This window comes from Cynoglossus semilaevis, chromosome 5, assembly GCF_000523025.1.
Source record: "Cynoglossus semilaevis isolate Cse_v1.0 chromosome 5, Cse_v1.0, whole genome shotgun sequence".
Classification (NCBI taxonomy): domain Eukaryota; kingdom Metazoa; phylum Chordata; class Actinopteri; order Pleuronectiformes; family Cynoglossidae; genus Cynoglossus; species Cynoglossus semilaevis.
This window is the reverse complement of record NC_024311.1, coordinates 14,418,290-14,441,606: the sequence shown is the minus strand read 5'-3', so window position 1 is coordinate 14,441,606 and position 23,317 is coordinate 14,418,290. Positions and strand designations below refer to the sequence as shown.

The 23,317-nt window shown below is 41.0% G+C and overlaps 3 protein-coding genes across 8 annotated transcripts in view; 1 reads left to right on the top strand and 2 right to left on the bottom strand.

Annotated features, from left to right (window-relative positions):
- The window catches only part of kif7 (kinesin family member 7), a 10,222-nt gene extending 875 nt beyond the window's left edge, over window positions 1-9,347 (bottom strand). Inside the window, exons 1-20 of one of the 2 annotated variants that reach the window (XM_025055768.1) lie at window positions 9,213-9,347; window positions 8,062-8,495; window positions 7,779-7,976; window positions 7,278-7,677; window positions 6,831-7,178; window positions 6,260-6,452; window positions 6,003-6,170; window positions 5,744-5,902; window positions 5,451-5,593; window positions 5,127-5,251; window positions 4,876-5,031; window positions 4,581-4,786; window positions 4,292-4,489; window positions 3,990-4,115; window positions 3,711-3,887; window positions 3,408-3,623; window positions 3,109-3,315; window positions 2,822-3,020; window positions 2,578-2,739; window positions 1,830-2,210 (exon numbers count right to left, since the gene is read on the bottom strand). In XM_025055768.1, coding sequence (XP_024911536.1) covers window positions 1,843-2,210; window positions 2,578-2,739; window positions 2,822-3,020; window positions 3,109-3,315; window positions 3,408-3,623; window positions 3,711-3,887; window positions 3,990-4,115; window positions 4,292-4,489; window positions 4,581-4,786; window positions 4,876-5,031; window positions 5,127-5,251; window positions 5,451-5,593; window positions 5,744-5,902; window positions 6,003-6,170; window positions 6,260-6,452; window positions 6,831-7,178; window positions 7,278-7,677; window positions 7,779-7,976; window positions 8,062-8,392 — 4,080 coding nt within the window. In that variant the 5' untranslated portion in view covers window positions 8,393-8,495; window positions 9,213-9,347 and the 3' untranslated portion in view covers window positions 1,830-1,842. Of the gene's footprint in view, window positions 1-1,446; window positions 2,211-2,577; window positions 2,740-2,821; window positions 3,021-3,108; window positions 3,316-3,407; window positions 3,624-3,710; window positions 3,888-3,989; window positions 4,116-4,291; window positions 4,490-4,580; window positions 4,787-4,875; window positions 5,032-5,126; window positions 5,252-5,450; window positions 5,594-5,743; window positions 5,903-6,002; window positions 6,171-6,259; window positions 6,453-6,830; window positions 7,179-7,277; window positions 7,678-7,778; window positions 7,977-8,061; window positions 8,496-9,212 lie in introns of those variants that run through there. The other variant, XM_008310663.3, reaches the window with a different exon arrangement.
- Window positions 9,348-10,765: 1,418 nt separating this feature from the next.
- On the bottom strand, window positions 10,766-18,072 carry LOC103379184 (fibulin-7-like). Its single transcript, XM_008310658.3, has 8 exons — window positions 17,727-18,072; window positions 15,541-15,700; window positions 15,295-15,465; window positions 14,556-14,681; window positions 13,668-13,868; window positions 13,443-13,580; window positions 13,117-13,252; window positions 10,766-12,653 (listed from the first exon to the last, which is right to left on the bottom strand). Exons 1-8 carry the CDS (start codon window positions 17,796-17,798, stop codon window positions 12,290-12,292), a joined length of 1,368 nt encoding a protein of 455 aa, XP_008308880.1. The 5' UTR covers window positions 17,799-18,072; the 3' UTR covers window positions 10,766-12,289.
- Window positions 15,628-23,317, top strand: part of LOC103379185 (RNA-binding Raly-like protein) — a 68,402-nt gene continuing 60,712 nt past the window's right edge. For all 5 annotated transcript variants that reach the window (XM_025055786.1, XM_025055790.1, XM_017032399.2 and 2 more), the window contains exon 1: window positions 15,628-15,758. The gene's annotated coding sequence lies outside the window, so the exon portion shown is untranslated. The remainder of the gene's footprint in view (window positions 15,759-23,317) is intronic.

Sequence of the window (23,317 nt, the reverse complement as noted above, 5' to 3'; positions counted from 1 at the left end):
AGAGCGGTTTGCCTCTCCACTTGAAGGTCATGTTCTTGCCTTCGGGGATGTCACTCAACTTGACTTCTATCTTGGACATGGCTAGGACATCAGCTGAGGCGCTCATGGACGAGACAAACTGAGAGACCGCTGTCTTGGCCATATAAACACTCATGACAGTTGTGGCCCCTGTGAACAGGTAGGAAAAGGTCCTCCTGGATTCACCGCTATCCTGAGATGACTGTTTGGCATCGAGAACCTCTGTACGCCTGTAGTCAGAGAAGTCTGGTATCCTGATGTCTGTGTGGGCAAATCTGACTCCTGCTGGGCCTGTGGACAGAAACATGTTTGTCTCTTGACATCTGTGGGTTGTCTTAAAATGGAGCAGCAAATGTCTCAAAAATATATAGAGAACATTTACATCCAAAAACCTGACTTTTGGATATAATAAACAAAATATTGAACTTAAAACTTGTCTTGCAATTCCACTAACATTCTGTGCCCTTTAAGTGACTTTAGTTTTGAGGATGTTTAGGAGTTATGCCAGCACAATAAAAACGCGTTTAATATTTTTACACAATTATCTTCTACGTTTTGGGGGAAAGGACAACTATCTATGTGCAAGAGTCAACTTATTTGCTTTACTAATATACTGAATTCCCTAAAAATAATAATAATAACAACAACCTCTTATCTTGAGATTTTATAAATAAATTGAAGAGAAGGCGAATAATCACGAAATTAGTAAAAAAGAGAATTAACATGCTAAGCTAATGCTAGCAAACTCACCTCCAATGCTAACTGACACCACAGGCCCTGTCTTCGGGCTCTGACCCTTCATTGAATCCCGACACAATATCTTTTTCTTTGGGTCAAACAACATCTTCTCTTCATTCACCAGAATACCGGGCACCAGGGCTTTCAGTGGTCCGGCCACAGTGAAAGTGGAAGCCTGCAGATAAGGGGAAAAAGCCCCTGAACGGGCAGCTAAGGACATCATGTTCGCGGCTAACTGCTGCTGCTGTTACAGAGATGACGACCTTGTACGCTCCTACGAGGGGACGACGTAACGCGTCGAAATACGTCACGCGTCGGTTGAACGTTACGTAGACGTTGTGTACTGTTCTGGTCTCAAAACAAATCAACCGTTTAAATGTTGATTTAGAATATTTGTAATTCAGGTTTACGGAAATCAAATAAGTATCTTTTGGTCATTTACCTCAGTGTGTTACTTAATAAAATCTGTATATTTGTATAAATGTAGTATTTTGAAAATTGTTTACAAAATCAGCTGAGCTTTACTGTCAGAAAAACGTAAACATTGTCATGTAGGAATGGACAATGTACAATAATATAATGCACTAAATGACGGCCCTGTCAAAGGGGTGATAGTGGCAAATTCCTGTTAAAATAAATGGAGAGATGAAAAGATCTCATGATCAAAACAAAGAAACAAATGTAGTTTTTCTGCCTGGAGTCTGCCTTAATTTTAATAGACATCATGTTTTTATCTGCTAATTAAAACACAAGCAGCATGAGCATTAAAAAATAATATAAAATACAACAAAGTTTACAGACGACTACAAGTAAGACTATTAGTGAAGCAGCTTGTACAAAAAAAATTCACATCTTGATCTTTCATGGTTGTAAAAAAAAAAACTATACATTTGCCATTTCTGCGTTGAATTAGATGTATCTACGACAAAGAAAGTGCTTTATGTAAAAATAAAAACTGTTGGTATCCATTTTTATTATAAAAAAATCTTAATTTACATGTATAAAAATGTGATATTAAAAAGTTGAAATAATACATTTGAAACCACAGGACAGTTTAAAGGTTCTGGATGAACCTTATTCAGAAATTCAGACGGGGTTCTTCCGTACATCAATCTTTGTATTGTGTGAGGACAGTGGTCCACTGTTGAGACTGGGGCGACGCGAGTCTCGGCGAGGTTTGACCACAGGCAGTGATGCCTGTCCGTTCCAGGATGTCACACCAGGTTGAACCACCCGATGGGCGGGCAGATCCCCAGCCGCTCGCAGCCACAGCTCCTCCATGACGGCTGGTTCCTCGATTGGGAGAGAGGAGCGCCTCCATGTGGATGGGAGTGGTGTGTTCACCAGCTCACGCATTTCCTCCCTGGATCTGGAGGGTTTATCAGCCTGGACCAAACCTTTGACACCCGTGTTGTCGTCAGGGCAGCGAGACAGCTTTTCAATACTGCCAATACCTGCGGGAGTTTAAAATAAACAAAGAAAATCAGAGCCACCTCCATGGAGCGTGCTACAACTTTCAGTTTGAAAACAAAGTAAAAGTGTGTGATTTGACATTGACATAATGTCACTTTACATCTCAGTTACTGTGTAGAGAAAGGAATACTGAAAAAAGAACCTTTTTTAAGTCTGGGTTTCATTCTGTCAATTCCCAGCAGATTATATAACCTTGTCTCTGAATAATCTTTTTTTTTAATTTTTGCCCTTGCCAGATTTTTTGTCCAATTTTTCTTAGTTTCATATTTGGCAATAAAAACCTACGTACCTAGATGGTTTTTTTCAGTCTTTTAAACAGTTGTCAATAGGACTAAAAACCATAACTACCTTTGACATGGTCTTTCGTTTGGTTGACTGAACCACACAGCTCCCGTACTTTGTTGTTCAGCTCCACGTTGGCAGCCTTGTAGTGGTTAAGCTCTTTGCTGAGGTTGTGGATCCAAACCTCAAACTGACGTTGCCTTCCTGCTAAGCCCTCGTCCATTTGATCTGTGAGGACAAAATAATTCATTGATGAGTCTGAACGACTACAATGAGGCAATTACTTTTTTTTCCTTAAAAAAAAAACAACCTCTGCACTGCTGCAGTAGAAGCTGGACGCTCCTCTCGTGTTCCTTCTGCTGCTGAGTGAGCCGGCGGTCAGTGTCCAGCTGGGTTCGATCCAGTGCGTTCTCCAGCCACTGCACCAATCTTTGCTTCTCGTCCAGTTGCATTTCCAGCTCTGCCAGAGCCAGCTGCAGCTTACGCTCCTCCTCACGCAGAGAGACCACCTGCAGAGGACACCGACGCTGAATAAAAACACAGGCTCAACACTGATACGAGTAAGAACGGTAGAAACAGCGCAGCAGTGTGACAGACCTTGTCAAAGTATTTGCAGAGCAGGGCTCTGGTCTCGGAGGCCGACAGGTAACTGAGTTTGGCCATGAGGTTCATCTCCCACTGGGACAACATACTGGCTGAAGCTCTCAGCTGCCTCTGTCTCTGAGTGATGGCCTCGTTTTTGTACTCGATGGCTGCGTCCAGAGCCTCGATGGCCTCGTCCAGCTGGAACAGGGTTCGCTCTTCCTGTGTACACCGGATGACACAGACCGGTCAACTGACAAACAGAACAAAGACACTGATCCACAGAGCGAATGTAATGACAAATCTGTTCTGACCTCAGGTGACAGCAGGTTTCCCTGCCGGAGCTTGTCGTCCAGCTCCACCCTCTGTTTCAGTAGTGAATCTTTCTCTTGACGGAGGTTGGAAATCTCCTGGCGGATCTGTTGGGAGTCCTGAGCACTGCTGCTGCGCAGGAGTCCGTTCCTCTCGCTTAACTCTTGCTCCAGTGATTCGATGCGTCGAGTTAGTGTCACAAGGTCTTTACTCAAAGCCTGGTCAAAAGACAAATACAAAACTATTAGAATTGAACAATTTTTTTTTTCAGCTGACAAACTCTCAGTTTTGGAGATCGGTGATACCTGACTGGAGCGGAGCCGCTTGGTCTCCAGGCCGCTGCGCTCCTGCAGCAGTGCTTCCTTCTTAGCCAAAATTTGCTCACGTTTGGTCAACTCTCCCTCCAGGTCTTCAAGGCCTCTCCTTTGTTCAAGTACTCGTTCCATTTCCTCATCCAGCCACCGCTTCTGTTCTTCAATCTTCTGCTCATTAAAGTGGTGAAAACAAAGATGAACCACACAAAATGACTGACAGGTCTGTGATTGGACGGTAGTTAATGTGAACTGCTGTGTCATTCCTCGCACCTGCTGTTCTTCCAGTGACACCACGGAGCCGTTGCTGCCGCTGCGCCTCTGTCTCTGGAAGGCAGCGATCTCCTCCGTTTTTATTTTCAGGATCTTCTGCTGCTGCTCATTCTTTATCTCCAGCTCCTGTGTAGAGGGGTGGGGTGAGTGGAAGGGGGGGATGAAGGCGGATGGATGGTTGACAGCATGTGATCATGAACAAAGTAAAGTACAAGGACAACAAGTAAGTATACAACTTGGGAAATTCCCTTCATTCCCATCTAATGGAAAAAACACTTTAAACGGACGACTGTTGGTTGCACCTTCACTCTGTGAGTTCTTCGCTGCATCTCGGTCTCCAGACGTCGCTTCTGTTGACTCTCTTGTCGCAGCCTCTTCTGCAGCTGCTCTTGCTGCTGCCTCATGGCCTGGACACTTCGCTCCAGCTCCAACACTCTACGCTCGTTCTGAGCCGGCAGGTTTGCCAGACGAGCCGTGTCCCTCTGCCTCTGACTGAGAACCTGAAACCGAAAAAAAAGATCATGAATTGTCTCCGGAGACAAATTAATTCTTTTCACCAGTATTTTGATAACAGTTGTGAAGAAAACAAACCTGAACTTTGCTTTGAGCAGCAGCAATCTTCTGTCGACACTCCTGCGCTCTGGTCTTGTCTGAGGCGCTGATCTCTCTCTCTTGTCTCTCCAGGTCCTGCAGCTGCCGCTGGGCCTCCTGCAGCTCCTGTCGAGCCTGTGTAGCTTCACTCTCCAGTGCTGTGATCTTCTGACTGTACTGCCTGTTCAGGGCCTGAGCATCTTTACCTAAAAAACCCAACAAACCAAACCTTTTCAATCCAGCCAATTTAAAATATATTAAGAGCAAATTGTATAATCTCAGTGAGGTGCAGCACCTGTTTTAACCAGTTCCTTAATGAGATCTTCTTTCATGCGAATGGTGACAGAAAGTTCCCGGATCTTTTGCTGAGCCTGAGGCAGACCCCACTCTGAAACGGCTTCCAAACTTTTCAAACTCTCTCGTACTGTTGACTCTGTAGAACTGGAATTGGCTGCAGAATAATATAAAAGAGTAGACAACATGTTGTTTAGTCATTCTGGTAATTATTATGGTACTTGAGATTTTTTTGGGAGGTTTTAAACCTACATGCTTTTCTGGATAAACACATGTGCTGACTGACACCAGGCAGTCGAGATGCCACTGGACTTTTCACAGAAGCTGTTAGTCCTCCTCCCAGCAGGTCCCTTTTGGTCCAGGTCAAATTCACCGACCTGACAGGAACACAGGAAATATACTATATTTCAAAGTAAAACTGACAAATCCTCATAAAGACACACTACCAGACTTTTATTTTATTTTTTGCTATTTTTTATACTCTTGAACTTATACTCTACTACTAATTTATACTCTACTTGAATCCGACAAACGGAGTTTGCAGTTTGAGTCATGTCTTGTATATACAGCACATACCTGTGTCTCTCTTGGCTGAGACTGTAATGACTGTTGTCTTCTTTCATGTCTGCCATTTCTTCTCCTCTAAAGTCCTGCTCTTCATATAAGTCCCCATCACTTTCAACACCAGAGCCATGACAAGGGAAGGTCAAAGGGCTGACCTGTGACCCCACACACAGAACATCAAACAACAAATAATGACTTTTTAAAGCAATTCAACAAGGAGTTGAATTCCATATCTTAATGTTCCAAAGCACAGATTTTAAGCACAATCAAAGTGATTATGATGAATGAGTGTTCATTGCTCTTGCCTGTCTGTGTGTGCCACCATTCTGACTCTGCTGCTTGGTGCCAATGGGCGCCGTATGTGGCCGTGATCTGAAGTTAAGGCCCAGGCCGATATACCCTGCAGTTGAGAGCTGATACTGCAACTCTTCTATCAGGTCCTGTTGCGCCTGCAGCTTATCGCTCTGAGAGAGAGAAGAGGATTTAGGAGGAGATTAACACCTGCATCCAAAAAAATCATTTTTAGATCAACTTTGCTGTCAGTTAAACAGCCCCGTGCTTCACCTGTTGTTTGTACTGTTCCATAGCATCCTCCAGCGCTGCCAAAAAGTCTGTGTTCTCTCTTTCTAATCGCTGAATCTGAGCTTGAAGCTCAGCCACACCATCTTCGTTCTCTCCACCTTTGTCAGTGTCATGCTCACGGCTCCACCTCTCCTCTGCTGCCTCTGGATCCTGGTTAAAAAAAAACCACGTGTGGACATATCAGTACTGCATACCTCACCAAGCTGCACACAAACCTGAGAGAGTGAGAGGACACAGACCTGGTTTCTCAGACTCGGTCTCCCCCTCCTCAGGGCAACAGCATCCTCGGTGGAGCTGTTCTCAATTCCACTGTCTGGACCTGAGGCAGTGGTCAGTCTGCTGGGTTCCTCCTCCACTGAGTTCAGCCACTCCTTCACTCTCAAGCTCTGTTCAGGAGTAAGAGTGCCTTCACTCTGCAGCTCCAGCAGCAGCCTATGATACACGAGCAGTAAAGAAAAACATGTCATCACTTTTCCTGGGATGACCTGCCGCTGCTGCTTAAAATAGCTCTGATGGAAGGCCTGTGAAGGAAAGTGAAGGAAACCCCCGGCTGTATGAACTGAACTGACCCCTTATTTAAAATCAAGATGGCGGCTCATTGAAACAACTGTTTGTTAATCGATTTATTTTATCCTTCATCTTTTTGAGAGCCTCTAAGGTTCACAACAGGTTTGTAGTTATGAAGTTAATTATAACTTTTTCATAGAGATTCACTTAGAATCACTTAGCACAGCTATGGTTTATCCATACATTTACTTTAGGGTACATAAATATTTGGACTTATTCTTGCTGATAACTGTTATTATTTACCTGTAGGCAGTGTCTGTGCATGTCCTGTAGTGGGCGCTCTGGGCCTGCAGTCTGCTGATTTCTCCCTCTCCGGGTCGAGGCCTCCTGTTTGGATCGCCGTGTGCGATAATGCGGGTCTCTGAGCGCTGGCGGATCTCCAGGGCCCTGCGAAGGGCCTTGATTTGCTGCTCCAAACCTTCCACTCGATCAGGCTCACGCTTGTAGTTGACTGTGGCTGGGTTCTGAATGTTTCTGGCCCTCGTGGCATAGTTCAGTGTGTTGAGACTCTCGTCAAAATCTGACGATGACGGGCTGATGCAGGCAATCATTAGTGTTTTTGAATTTCCTCCCAAGGAGTCTTTCAGGATCCTGGAAGAAAAAAAACCCCAAGTAATTTATTAAATACACACAAACAAGTTGGTCTATCCTTTCTACAGAACTGTTCCCTCAGGATATAATCAAACATACCTTGTAATTTTTGAGTCCCTGTACGGTATGTGAGAGCCTTTTCTTTTAGGATCCCCCAAGGCTCCAATAACATTTCCCAGAGCCAGAAGTCCACTGTTTATTTGAATGCTCTCCTTCAGTCTCTCTCCAGTGTTTCCCGTCTTTAAGATGCGTTCTGATCCAGCCAGGTCCACAAAGTGAAACTTGGAGGACAACATTTGAGGTCCAGAAGAATTAAAGTTTCCATAAAGGCGTGATAGCCCTCGGCGCTGGTCCATGTACACGGTAAAGATAGTGTGTGACCGACTGGAGTTCGGGTTCATCTGGGTGGCACCGGTGTGCCGGGCTGTGTTTCCAGACTCGAGTAAACTCAAAACCTCATCGAGGCCTTCCACTTCACACTCTTTGACACCGAACAAAACTACGAAGTCACAAAAAAGACAAAATGACACAAAAAATTGACGCGTGTAAACAATAGTAAAGTAAAGTGACAATAAGAGACAGGTGTTACATAGTACACACCAATATTGCCTTTGTCCTCTCTAATGTGGATATCCTTGCTGGCCGTCTCCACCTCCAGTAAGTCCTTGAAGTCCTCTTTGTAGACCTCCAGGTAGGAGACTCGGACAGAAAAGTCTGTGAGGTCATTCTCATCCAGAAGTTTAAAGATATCTGCAACAGCCCTAGGGATGATTCCCTGCACTTCGTCTCCAAACGAACCTGAAAAAAGAAATAAAAATGAGATTATGAAGTCACTACGTCTTTATCTACACACGAATGCAAGGAAAAAGTATAAATAACTTACAGAAGTTGGCTTCTCCAATGGTATATGTCTTGCCCGAACCTGTTTGTCCATATGCAAAGACTGTTGCATTGAAACCTTGGAAAAAAGCATCAATGAGCGGCTGGACAGAGACGGAATAAAGCTCGTCCTGACAGCAGGACTCCTCAAAAAGGAAGTCACAGTAGAAGTGTCTGTCGTGGCCCAGGGTGACCCGGGAGAGCTCGTTGTCCACTGTGATGCAGCTTTCATGACCGTGTAGAAGTTCTTTGGGCAGCAGGGGGCGCACACGAACAGCTACCTGCACTGCAGAATAGTCTCCCTTGCCCTGGCCACCAGGCACCTTTGGAGACATGTCTGCTTCTGCCGTTCCTCTGTTATGTGTTGATCATCTTTGAGTAACTGCAAGGGACAAATTGTGCCTTTTCCATCTGCCCGGACCTCACAATCACGTTAAACTGTGGAAAATTGAAACATACTCTGCATTTAATTTCAAGTTTAATTTAATCATTCTTTATTTATGATATGTTATAAACAGGCAAAGGACAATATTTAACAACAATGTTTTACAATTTGATACCATAACATCTTTAAAAAACAAACTTGTAAGTCGAAGTTTCATCGAAAAATGAACACTGAGCTAAAAAAAATAAACTGCTACACTTAGTGATGCGAATATATATTATGCGTTTATATTGTGCATTGTGTGTTAAGTATGCATGCCTTTCTTGAGTTTTATTTTTGGAAGCTTTTTAAAAACTTAGAGGAAATCTGTTAGCATGTTAGCCACACAGATAAAAAAAAGTCGCTGGGAGTTGGAAGATGCTTGCGCACCGTTATCATTCTACCATAATGTTTAAAGTAGGATCGCGGAGCGTTTTCACTTTTCCTGAAAGTCTTTGCATCAATAACTTTTACATTTGAAATTTGAGAATTATATTAAATTAGTGTCTTGTTTTTAGTAAACTATACCATGGAATGAGCTAAGTATTGTTAGCATGTTAGCATCAGTGCGACCATTTAAAAAAAACAACACAAACAAAAACTTGGGGACGAAGTTTGGTAATGACGTCAGTGCTATGCGCTTACGTTTACGTGTGAGAAACATACAACAGCTACAACGGTGTCTCTCTTTGATGGATTACTTGTAAAAAGTTGTAGTTAAAACTTCTTACCGTTGTGGCAGGAAATCCTCCATGTACTCAGGAAAACTGTATGGAAGTTGAGGAGCAGTCAGAGGGAGGAGCCCCCGGAGGAGCTTTGGTTTCCAGAGAGCATCATGGCTCCATGGTAAAGGCTCATTTCCGCCATATTGTGAAAAAAGACTGACAAAGTCACTATTCATTACGTGTAAATTAACGTGTATGAGAATAATGACAATTTATACTAGCCAAAAGTAATCAACTACAAACATAAAATATAAATATATTAATATAACACAAATTAAAAATAGACCAAAGGGTGTTGTTTTTTTGGGGAAGAGAAAAACTCACATTTGGAAAAAAGAAGCTGAATCGATAGAAAGAAAATAGCCCGGAATATCTACATTTAAGCAAACATTAATGAAAAAAATATTTTAAAATAATACTAACTAATTCATATGTAATACGTGTTTTGCAATAGATGCAAGATGTGAGATAACCGTGGCACATTTATCAAAGCAAAAAAAATAAACAGAAAAAATATTTTAAAATAATATTAACTAATTAATATGTAATGCGTATTTGCAATAGATGCAAGATGTGAGATAACCGTGGCACATTTATCAAAGCAAAAAAAAGATTTTTACAATAGATGCTACTAGAGTAAAATAAATAAATAACGAATTAAAACTGGCCAAAAGTTGTTTTTCTCGCTTTGTATATAACAATTGTTTAAACAAACAACCTTTAAATATATTTAAAGGACAAGGCTCTCAAGGAATTAAAAGATTTTAAAGAAACTCAAATGTTAAAAGAACAGCATGTTTTACTTGTGCTCAACAGGGGGCAGTGTTCAATCATTTTAATCTTTAACGTAACGTTATAATTTGCAGTGTATTGATAAAATCCCAAATAAAGGAACAAATAGAAGAGACACCCCCGTCCCCTACACATGTAATTATTCTAGTGTTATTATTTATATGTTTCAGACAATAGTTTGTCATTTAGCCTGCTTTATAAATCTCTAATTGTGGCATGAATTTATAGAATGTTTTTTATATAATATTTCTGGAATTGTTTCTCAAAACAGATTCGATTACTCCACTGTTCTGTTCTGAGGATCACCACAGTTTCTGTTACCTCAGCGTCTTGCCACTTTCCACCGTTTAAAAGTCAACTGCTTGCTGATGGAACCGAGCTGAGTGCAGGGTCCTGTGAAAAGTCTGGGAATCTTGGCCGCACTCTTCTTTGTTCTATTCAAATTCCGACAAGCCTGAAGTGTTTCATTTCAAAAATAAGTATCAGTGACATTCCGAGCAGCCATCAAAGAGAATGTGCAGGTTTCCTGTGATTTGTTCTACACAACCAGACTGAGGTGAGGATATTGATTTCAACCCTACACACACACTGTCAGCACTTATTACACTGAGTTACATGGTGAGTTTTATTTTTTTTAATCTGAACAGTTTGACTCTGGGAACACGGTGAGATGTAGCAACAAGATGATGGAGCACAGGAAGTGAGAGCAAAGTGTTGTTAAAGTGGCTGCAACAGGATGACACAAAACAGGTGAGAAACTTCAAATTCTGTAACTGCTGTTTATACCGAAGCTCCTAAAACGTTATTGTTGTTGAAATTCAAAATCAGTGTAAAATGTCCAGCTAGGCTTCTGTAGCACAAACACAACTGAATGGAACACACTGGTTTAATAACAGGTCACAGCAAATGTTTTGAGGTTCACACCGCCACCTACTGTACCAGTGTGTGTAGTCTCATGGTATGACCACTGACATTCATGATACATAGTTGCATCCCTAAATATAAATATTATAAACTATATATAGGACAAATAACAAATCCCTTTTATGCATAAATATTACGATAATATATTAGACTTACCACTAAATCTATAATATTTAATAGAAATAATCTGAATGTGTAATGTCTATCGCCACATTTCCAGGTAAATGTTTTAATCGCAAATAAAATATATATTTTACTCACATCTTTCCAAGAAAATAAATGAGAAAGTGATCACGCAGGCATGACTTCCAGGAAGTGTGTGACGCATGCGTTTCCAGTATTGACCTGTTTTGCACATTTCCAAGTTAAATCTTTTTAACAGGCTGTGGGAAACACACACACACACACACACACACACAGTGGTTCTTTTCAGTTGCCTGTCTTTAGCTGTCTGTCTGTGGAACAGATGTGCTCTATGCTGCAGGAACCAGAGTGTTGCTCAAACAGGTACGGCTCACATACTGTACATCTCTGTCTATAGAGATGTAAATACTTTAAGGTGTGTGTGTTTTCTTGAGGGCATTTTGTCCTGTGTGGTCGACGTCTATGAGTGAGAAAGGAATGCGTTTAGTAAGAACGTAATGATGAGTTGTGGAGCCGATGTTAATTGTCAAGTGTTGTGATCAAGTGAGAGCGACCCCTTATGGCAAACAACGCTTTTTAATTAAAAATAAATCTGCTGTTTAATGAGTGCAGTTGAACACATTCCAAGACCAGTTCACAACAATAACAGTCAGGATACATGTCACACGGTACAAATGTTAAACAACAAAAAAGTAGTTATTTTCCTGAACACTTCATTCCATTAGACTGTCAACACAAGTTCGGTTCAGTTTTCTTCGTGTGTTTTCCTGAACTCGTTCTCTGCATTTTCTGCAAGCATCTTTTAAATAATAAAACCTGTATCGATATTTACGCAAACATTATTTGACAAATTTATTGGCGAAATAATAGTTAGTTTAAGTTGTAAATCGTCAGGAATATTAACTTGAGAAATAGCACAGGAACCAATTACATTATTAAAATGAAATAAATTACAGAAATGTCTGCCAGATTGCTGTGCAAAAAGAAACTATTAAACACATGTAAAGTATTTAGGGTTTTTTTTTTTGGACAGTTGACCAGTTGAGAGACATGGTAGTTGTTGTTCCTGTCAGTCTCAACAAACACGTTATTTACCAGTGATCTTTCCTACTTTAACTCCAACAGCTGTAGTACCTTAAACAACAGTTCAGGTCCACACAATCCACCACGTTCACATCCATGACCTCCATGTCCTCTGACCAGTCCACACCACGGTTTCTATTCTAGAACTCATACTGGGAAACGAACATTGTGATTTTGGTGATGTACCTGCCCAGTTGCACACGCCTCTCCAGCTCACTCATCTCCACCTCTGCCTCCACCGTAGCCGGGCCCTGAATGGGACTGACCAGCATCAGCTGACCCGTCAGACGGTCTGAGCGCTGGACCGTGAAATGGCGCCGCGCCAACTTTCCTCCCAGCAGGGAGAAGCGAAGCGTGTCGCCCATTGGTCGCAGGGCCGAGACCCTGAACATGACACGAGGGGCTGACAGGTTGGACACCATAGACATGTAGTGGTAGGAGAAGGAAGTCGGGGTTTGAGAACAGGCCTTGTTGTCCACGGGACAGGGGTTACGTTCACAACGCCTGCAGAAAGGAAAACAAAAACATTTTCTCCCTTAAAAACGGCTTCTAGAACTTTTTGAAACTATTCATTATGGTTCATTTCAGTTCTAATGAAATACAATCTCACTGACTTAGCCTGCGATGCTAAACCTTGGTGGTTTCTAATGCAATTTAACATCAGAGCTAAATTGAATTGCAAACATTCAGCAGATGATTTTTTACCTGCCTCTGGGCCTTTTTTTGTTACAATTTTACTACCTTTGAATGAGGATAAACCTAATTTATCTGTGTAATGTTACTACCTTTGAATGAGGATAAACCTAAACTATCTGTGTAATATCTATCTATCTGTGTTTTTAGCTTTTACAGACATGTCTTTTTAAGGTTGCTAGCTTTAGCTCTGTCAAGTATGTTTAGCATTTTAAAAAAGGTTAATAGTGTTTGGAATTGTACATCCTGACAGATATAATGCATTAATTCTCACATTGGTGATGTCTTGACATAAGCAGCATTAGGGATTTTAGGACAGGTCACACTGACACATTGGAAACTGCCGTATGTGTTGATGCACATCTGGTCCTTGGTGCAGTTGTTCTGTCTGGCTGCACACTCATCGATGTCTGGGAACAAATAACACCAAGCTACAAGTACATGGCAAAGACTTTGAAACAGAAAGAGTGGATTAAAGTAAAAATAAAAATAGCAATAGTTATTATAATAATGAGACTTTTCAGATGTAACTTTTTCTAAAATGTGGCACTCTCTGGGAAAAAAAAACTTTCTGGCATGAGGGAAGAAGTGTGAGTCAACCTTTGCAGCTGCGTCCATCGCGGGTCGTGTTATATCCAGCAGGGCAGGTGCAGCGGTAGCCTCCCGCTGTGTTAACGCAGGCATGTAAACACAGCTTTGCTGCCTGACCATTGTGAAACAGCTCACATTCATCAACATCTAGAAAAGGAAAGATAAGAACTATAATTAGAATCTGACACGTGTGTTTGTTTGCTGCTTTTTTTATAGGTCAGACAATCGTCCTGCCTGTGCAGACACTGCTGTCCCTCCCAGAGATGGTGTATCCTGGTTCACAGGTGCAGTGGGTTGTGCCCTGGACTGTACTGCAGCGTGATGGACGAACAAAGGCCCCAGGGGTGGCAGCTGTTGAGGTGGCAGCAGCAGCAGCAGACGACGAAGAAGAAGAAGCAGTGGAGGGTGAAGAGGTGTTTGTTGTGGAGGTAAAGACTGAAAGAAGTGAAGAAACAAATCATGACACGTTTGTTATTTAGTCAGTTTTACACAAACTGACCTTCATGGGGCTCATCAACATTCAGTCCCAGTCAAACACTGACGGAGGAAGATTATTTTTCAACACTTAGTCATTATCGTCACAACATGAAATAACAAAGTGTTTCAGAAATATTGACAAAAAACCAATTAATTTAATTTTTAGACAAAGACAATAACAAGGACAACATTTATTCTACAATGATTCATAAGGTTGTTATTCAGAACAATGTTTTTATAAAAATAAATTACTGTGTTTGAACCTGTAGGATGAAAATTATTTTTTAATTTAATTTTAATTGTCAGTGCATTCAGAACAGTAATGCAAATAATAAAAAAAACAACCTTCCTGGAAATACTTTCATAATTTACACAAAAACATTTGAAAATATTTTGGTATTGATTCATGTGAACTATTTTAAAGTACATGAACATTTGACTCCTTTAACTTCAGTTCAAGGTTTGAGTACTACACATTTTTTTCCCTTGGAAATGTGATGTTTAACAAGTGCTAGAAGTCTCTCCTCTGAATTTAATTGTAAATTTTTGCATTCAAAGTTTAAAGGCCAAAGTTCCACAAGTGTGTGTGCGTGGGATGGGGTGTGTGTGTGTGTGTGTGTGTGTGTGTGGGGGTGTCTTGCCCACATGTTGGCACAGGGTTCTGACAGGTCTCTCCAGTCCAGCCTTTGGCACAGACACAGGAGAACTGGTCCACTTCGTCCACACAGGTGCCGCTGTTTTGACATGGTGAGGACGCACATTCGTTGATGTCTGGGGGGGGACACAGGACAGGAGGGCTGAACAAGACGTTGTTTGTTGGACTTGGAGCAGAGACGATGGGGACAAAACCAAAAATCCCAGATAGTAAAATTTTATTGTTTACCCCATTGGCCCAGGGCAAAGAGCCGCACATTGAGGAAAACTTAGAAAATAAAAAAAAGAAAGGGGGAATAAGAACTGATAATAATTGTCAAACTAAGATATATTATCATATCCATATTCTTGGCTCAGATCTGGCCCGTACTGTCTGACAGCATTTTGGCCTCAGGCTCCTGTTTGTGATGAAATGTGGGCCACAAATCTGCAACAAGTTAAACTGTTCTTATAAACCTTGCCAAAATAATTACACGTCTCATGGATGGATGGATATTTATTTACTATACATATAATCTGGGCCAGATCTTCCACCCAAATACTGGGCCACTTCAAGCTCATATTTAATCAGGGATGTCAAGATGGAACTTCAGTCAGTAATGTATGTCACATACATTCAGCTTAAGGTTTAATATGGACCAAAATAAAAAAGCAAACAAATTTTAAATCATAAAAAACTCTATATTTTGTATATATGATATTACGTTTTTGGTGCAGTTCCTGCTCTTACCTCTGCATTTTGCCTGCTGCCCGCTCCACGTCAGGCCTTCCTGACAAATCCTGGTCTCCGGCCCCACCAGTTCATAGCCAGGGTCACAGAGGAAGTGAACTTCATGGCTCACACACTGTGACCTGCCAAGTTTCCTGCCATTTATGGGGGCATCCAGTTTAGGACAGGTACCTAAAAAAACAAACTAAAGTTGTTAAAAAAAAGGGCAAAGGAATTTATTTTTATAAGTTGTTGTTGTCGGCTCACTGTTGATGGCTTTTGTTGTGGGCTTCGCTGCACTGCTCTGAAGTAAGTTTATTTTCTTCTTCAGGTTGCGCAGACTCTGCAGGTAGGCTGCCTCGTGGGCTGACAGGAGGTTCTGGATCTGCTTCAGAGAACCCTGGAGGTCCTGTCTGCTGCGGCAGTCCTGGAGCCCAGCAGAGATGGTGACCAGTTTATTGGTGAAGGTGAAATACAGTTGTCAGGTAAGTCACATTTAAAGATTCTGTTTCATATCAGTGCAGTTTCTCTGCTGAGGGAGCAATAGAATTTGTCTTGATGTGCCCCCCCCATGCAATATTCAATGCCCTGTGGGGACCCCAACCCCAACATTGGAACCACTGAAATAAAGGTTTTAGTTTTTGTTTTTCCTCTAATGATCATACATAATGTTTTCCACTATTGTGGAAATATGTGGAAACAACATCTTCTTGTGTCACTTGTGTTAGAAAATCTATTTCCATCAACTGACGTAACATGTGCTCACACCATTAAGAGCAGGATAGTGGGTGTAGCGGTGTCCGTTGTGTTTTCAGGGTCATGTCACTTGGACGGTAACAAAGGTGAACAAAGGCCCAGATGAAAAAACAGCAGCCAGATTCTCCCTGCTCTTAGTTTACAGAGCAGTGTGCCGCCATCTTGGTCTGCACACCCTGTTTGTATGAACACATTCATTATGGAACGTTATGTAACCTCTGAAGGAGGGATCAACATCAGCCAAAGTCACTTTGGTGGTGTTATGTAAGGATTTACCTGCTGTTTATGATGTGGCCTGATGGGGCAGACAGTAAAACAGAAACACCCTCAGCATAAACATCACCATGAGGGGCAGAGGGCGGCTGCTTTTTCTACCCACGTTCACTCCCTTTCATTCAACAGTATCACTCCATCCTGTACTCTCCAGCATGTTCTCAGACCACCAATTACTGCCTTGCTTTCTTCTCGAAGGAGTTGTGTAAGAAGAGTCAATATTTGTGGCAAACACCTCTCTGATTTGGAGGGGGGGGAGGTGCGGGGGGCTGGCAGTGGTTGTTGGTGTTTACAGTATAATAATCAAAGGCCTCTTTCTGCCTGTTCTTAGTTACTTGCTTTACTTGGTTTTTACTATAACTGGTGTGGAGGTGGAGAGCAGCAAAACACGAAACCATTGCTACAATTATGCCATAGAAATGTAGTTCTGTGTTAGCCAGCTGCACAGACATGGAGTAGCATAATAAAGTATTATAGTCCATGATGTTGGAGCCTAACATTACCCACTATCACATTGTTTGTATTGATATAAATAGTGATGAAAGAAAGTACCTTAAGATCCGGTTGGATGTTAATGCTCTATCAGCTGTTTGCACAGAAAGTGCAGTTTTCTGGAAATGTGCCGGTGTTCAGTAGAAACAGCAGAAATACACTGAGAGTATTCATGAAATCAATCTACTTCTCTGCATGAGTGACTTAAAATTCAACCTGACATGAGGCCAAAGCAACTAAGGATTCTGCTCTTTGGGGGGGGGAAGAGAGGGCATTCAGATTTCTGTGGTTTTAACCTTTAACCTCAAGAACTAAGAACAAAGTGATGCTGCCCATGTATATATATATATATATATATATACATATATATATATATATATACACACACATATATATATATATATATATATTTATATATATATATATACAGTATATATATATATTTCTGAAACACTGAGAGGAAGCTTGAATAGTCTCACACAAGCAATAGATATCAATCCAGAGAACATCAATCCACACGGTTTAACAGAAGCTAACGACTGTGTATGTGAGCCACACAATGCCTTTATATCCAACCTCATTTGTGCCTCGAATATTATTACGTTTATTCATTCTATTCACTGCCAGTAAAAATCTCTGCATCTTCAACCTCAGCTCAGCCTTGTGTCTTTCAGACAGAGACGCTGCTTAAGTTGAGATTATAAAATTATCCCACACAGTCTCTATTAAGTATAATTGTAGCTCAGAAAACTTGAAGCAACCATGTGTGATCAAGTGTTGTTTTCATACCAATTCGGTTACCATGGAGACTACTCAGATTTCTCCAGTTTATGCTGGAATTATTTTTATTTTATCCAAGTTAACACATACTGCAGAAAAAAGAAAAAAAAACATATTAAACTTTGGCTCCGTTTTCATCCAGTTACACCTACCTGTCCAGATGTTGCCTGGAAAGTGCAGGAACACACAAAGGTAAAGACTACTAGTACAGGTGACACCAACATTTTTCCCTCCAGTACTAACTCCGATGACAATCCACAAATGAGTCACGAGGTAGAACAGCTGTAACTTTTGGTGAAGACGTGGTGAAGCAGTCTGTGTGAGCAGTGACTCCAGGATTGATGAAAAAACACGGCGCTGGTCGTGGAAAAAGCAGTAACTGTAGCAAACTGTGTGGGAGGAATGTTGGTTTTACCCCCGAAGAGCCAATCAGAGAAGGAGAGTTGGAGAGAAATATGGAAAGGTGTTTTGCTTTTTTGTAATGCGCTGATTTATTGGGCTCAGGTTTTACATTTCACAATGCGCTGATTTATTGGGCTCAGGTTTCACATAAAAAGCACTTGATTTCATGGGAGAATTGCATCGATCAACACAACATTTCTCTTGGAGTTGGTGGTGAAGCGTTTTATTTATTTTGTTTGTTTTAAGAGAAAAACAACTTCAAATATAAACGCGACCCTTTGTTTATTGGAAAGCAGAAAAGGCTTAAAAGCTCTGCTCACTTTCTGTTTGACTGGTGGTTCCATGGTGTAGTGGTAACACATGCTTTAGACATCTGCCTTACATCCAGAAGGTCCTGAGTTCGAGCCCACACAGTTAATGGCTCTCAAAGACTCACACTGTGAATTTTCCCCTTTGACAAATAAGGGACACTATATATATATATATATATATATATATATACACGTATATACGTATATACGTATATACTGTATATGTGTGACTTGGGGGGCTCCCCACACTGTGTTTCCTAATATACTGACCTGACTGGTCATTGTAAACCACTTCTACTGCTCTTCCCTTTTGTTGTGCTGAATCGAAGGCTCACACTGTACAAAAATAACCTGCACTGTTGCGTCAAGAGTGCACCATCATATCTGGTGAGTCACTCCATTGACCTCTGAACACAAACCCTCTTGGTCTCAATGCACTGATCGTCAACCCTGCGTCAGAGATGGCCTTCTGTCTTGTTACCAAGATGGGAAAATCACAGCAAAAGAGAGCAGGTGAGTGAAGACAAGTGAAGACAAATTCATCCTAACTCTCTTTTGCTGTGGTTTTCCCATTCCTGTTTGCATTTAAATAGACGGCATCCAGAGAGTCTTACTGAGGACGATGTCTCTGTGGCTGTTTTAATGACCATAGTGTAGCATTGTGGAGTTTGTGATTGTTAAATATATATGTATCACTGTAAAGTAGATAAAGATGCAGTAGTTCAATGGTGTAAAGTATGAAAACTCTTTCACGTACATATATCAGTCAATGGAATCAGAAATTAAGTGTTTGGACAACATTGGAAAATCGACCATCGGCAAAAAGTTAATATCCAACATCCCTACTTATTTTACATTTTTAGAAAGAACACCTGAATGGAAGTAAAGTTTTCCAGTCCGAACTTATTTTTGGTAATTTTAAACATGAAGTTCATACGTAGGTACTGCCATACAGCAATTTCTGTACTGTAATGTCATGTGTATTTATGCCTGATTGGAGGATTAGGGCTTTAAAGTGTGTTTGGTCTGACACTAATGCTGTGTAAAACTGTAGTGACCTTTGTAAATGTGAGTGGAGCAGTAAACGATTGTATTAAGCCACTCTTTAACCTTTAAACACATTTATATTCAGCTGTCATGGTGACAGCAGCAGCAGCAGCAGCTTCCACAGCAACAACAGTGCAGTAATCAGGTCTGTGCTGTGACATCAGGAGTCACACTGATCAATGCCCAGTTCTCTGACACAGTACAACTAACATGCAGATGTGTCATGTGACCTAATGTTGCCTTTTCTATACTCCAGTCCTATGTGGGTTACTGGTCCAGTTTAACTTCTAATGGATGGAACACCAAGGCGAATTCATGTCTTCTTATAGTGTGGCCCTGAGGTGAGGAGCCTGCACTTGTCATTCATATTGAAACACGTGCGACTCATTTATAAACACTAGAGGGCGGTTGTCTACTTAATGCCAACAGAAAACTGTACCATCCACAAAAGGTTAATCATGTATTTAATCTTGTGCAAAATGGTTGGCTACTGACTTGGTGCAGCCTTATCATTTCTATTTTGGCCCCCTGGTGGTTGGTTGCTGCAATAACCAATTTCTGGTCTTGAATATGAATGTGTTGTAAGTAGCTAAGATTTATGAAGAATGTGCAACTACCTTTGGCCTGTCCCTTCATCAGGGGCCCCCTAGTGGTGAGATATCTGCAAGTACACAGTCTTGAGATCCATGTTCTACCTCGGTGTGCGGTCTGTCGAGTCAAGCGATTCAAAGTTTTTCAGACTTAAAATCACTGGTTTTGTGCAGTCTAAAAACACTGCTTTCTAATTTCCCACATCTTCCACTAAATGACATTTAATAATCAGACGCAATCACTCATCTCTGAGTATTTTTAGGATTTTAATATCTAAAGTAAATACTTTCATTCCCGCTCCTCAGATAGAGGCTGTGACCTTAATAATACCTCTTAGCTTCCGCAGTTAAAAGAAAAACCTGCAGGTAGAGTCGATGGGTGAGACAAGGAGGAGCATCATTTGTTCCTTAAATATTGCTCTTATCTCAGCCATGCCTAAGGAACTGTATTCTAATCACTTGAACACAATCTCATCATTATGCTCACCGGTTCATTCCTTATTCACCCACAGCGACGAGCCTCCAGCCTTTTAAGGTTTATCAGTAAAGCTCTTTAATAAGCCCCTTCAGCTCGACAAAGCTTCCCCCGAGGGTTTTAGCTGGAAAATTACCTGTAATACCACAGCTGTGAATGCAGAATGATTATTCACATCCTCTTTTCCTCATTACCACCTTATCAGTGCAGAGCAGTTCTCTGGGGCTGGAGAGCAGTCGAGGAACGAGGTGGAGTCTGAGCAGCAGGTTCTGAGGATGTAATCTATGACAAAGTCACAGTTTGCACTGCCGTGAACGGCGTCACGTGTGTTGTGACATTCATGGTCTACTTTTACCAGACGGTGATAAAATTTCAGCAACAGACAGATCCCAGATCAGCAGTTAATAAAGCAAATAGTGTGACCTTATTTGGTGGTTCCTCAGGGAAGTCATCGTTAAATTTGACTTCGTTTTAGTCTTTGGACTCATTTGTAACTAAGTCTTAGTCTCAACTTAGTCACTGTTTTTTTGTAACTAAGTCTTAGTCTCAACTTAATCAACAGCACTGTTTTAAAGTTAACTAAGTCTTAGTCTCAACTTAGTCAACAGCACTGTTTCAAAGACAGTTTGGTTTGAGTTGAAGAACGTATTAGTTGACTAAATTGAAATCATGTTTTGTCATCTTAAATACAATGTGTATTAGTTTGTATTATTGTTATTTTTAACCAGTTTAAACTCTTTTTATCTAAATATGCTAAATATGGCCACTTTACAAAGACTTTTCATTTGTTCTGGTCTTTCTTTGTTTTGTTGTAAGTTTCTTTTTATTTGGTCAAACAAAGAATGATATTTCTGTGAATGTTTAGATTAGATTAGATTGGACTAGACTGTATTAATTTAAATTCAACTTTATTTATCCATAATTGGGTAAATTATTATGTTTGTGGCAACAAAAAATACAACAACATTTTCACAAGTATATGGGGGTGACAGGGGCTGAGTGTGTGTGTGTGTGTGTGGTGGTGATGCATGGTTTGAGTCTTTGTGTTTGTTATGACAATAACATTTTAAATCTTGTTTACTGGAGAGAACTGTCAGAACCGTTTACCTTTGTCCTGATATTGCTGTAATAGTTTTGGGACAAAAAGCCGGGCTGATTGTCATGGCAATTTGATGACACACTGACATTGGGCACTTACTTTGTGAAAAGGCAGCTGGTCCTAACAGGGTTTTGTAACCCTGAGTGCTCTCACTCATGTGGTCCACGTGGACCAGTGAGGTTTAAAATTCTGGTTATAATGAAGCAGAGCCACAGGTGTGGTTTATAATGGTCTTAATGTTTCTATATTGGTAGTTTGTCAGTACATGTGGCTCTGCTAGGAGTCAGATTCACTAATAAAGCAGACAGAGTTTACACCAATTGAAGACCAGTGAGTTTGATTTGGATTTTTTTATTTTCTAGTTAAACTCAGATCCCCGTGAAATGGCATTTCAAGTGAGACATTGGCAAATGTGACCTGCAGAGACTTGTCCTCCAGCGTTATTTGGTGTCAATACCATGATGGTTTTGGACGTTTCTGTGGCAAAAGAATTTTTGTCCACATCCAGAAATTTGCAGGACATTCTGGGTTTTTTCTCATCATGATTTCTGAATTTGATCAGCATCATTCCTAGATTGATACGCTCTTTTATTTTGATCATTTGTAAAAAAACAACGATGTCTGTGTAGATACCGTGGTGTGACGCTGGAGCGATGCCTCATACAAGTGTGTGTGAAAGACTCATTTCATGGAGACACAACAGGAATCCCTCGATACATCAGCTGTGCCTCTGGGCCACCAGACAACTGAGGGTAAAAGACACATTTACTGAAAGACACAGCGGCTGCAGAGAGCATCATAAATAGAGGCGACAGCGCCAAATAGGAATAGAAGAAACAAACCACAAATCAACAAAAGCGTAGAAAATTCTCAGGGCCTACAACTATGTATGTGTGAACTTTAGATTAAACTTTTTCCAGTCTCACCTCTGACACTGAATCCATCTCTTAAATAGCATTTAAAATGACAACAGTTTCTAATGGAAAGTGGAAAAAAACCCAGTCTAAACAACATTTTTCTCTCTGACCAGCTTGGGGAAACTGTGTGAAGTTTTCACACACACCCACTGCATATCAATACTTAACAGCACAATCAGTGCAGCCTGGAGTGAGCTCCAGACTCATCACGATAATTATCCTGGCAGTAACAGTAGGTTTTCAACCTCACGTATCTGTGGAAGTTTAATAATGCGACAAATGTACGACACTCATCCTTTGGTTTGCAAGAAGAAACTAGAAACTCTAGAAGTAAATCACGGCTCGGAGGCAGAGGGTTTGGCAAAGGGGTGATGAAGAGTTCTTATTGGTTCTGCTTGAGCTCGAAGATGTAGGGGTACAACTTTTGATAGAAATACTACCACTTAAGAGTATCTGCTGATACCAGTACCGTGGGCTGTCGTTGTTGAGGTGATGGCGTCCATGTTTACTGCATGACATGCAAAGTTAAGTTGGGCATTTAGGTTGTTTTTTTTTATGTTTGATTCTGGAATTTTGACCAATATCAGACTGATACTGATCCTGCCTATCAGATCGAGTGATCGCTAGATTAAATATTTAATTAAAATTAATTAACATTAAAAGGCAACATTTGGTTAAGTGTAACCGCTGGCCAAATCCAAGTGCAAACATCCAGTGTCACATCACAAACCTCTTAATTTAATGACAACCAAGGACAACTAGTTAACTTACCTGCTCTTATTAACATCATCATGTTTGTATGAAAATATTAAAGATATTCATCAACAAAGTCACATCAGCTGAGCTACACTGTTCCACAGTAAAATGCCAGTCTTCTGTTTTACATCGATGCCATCTCAAGA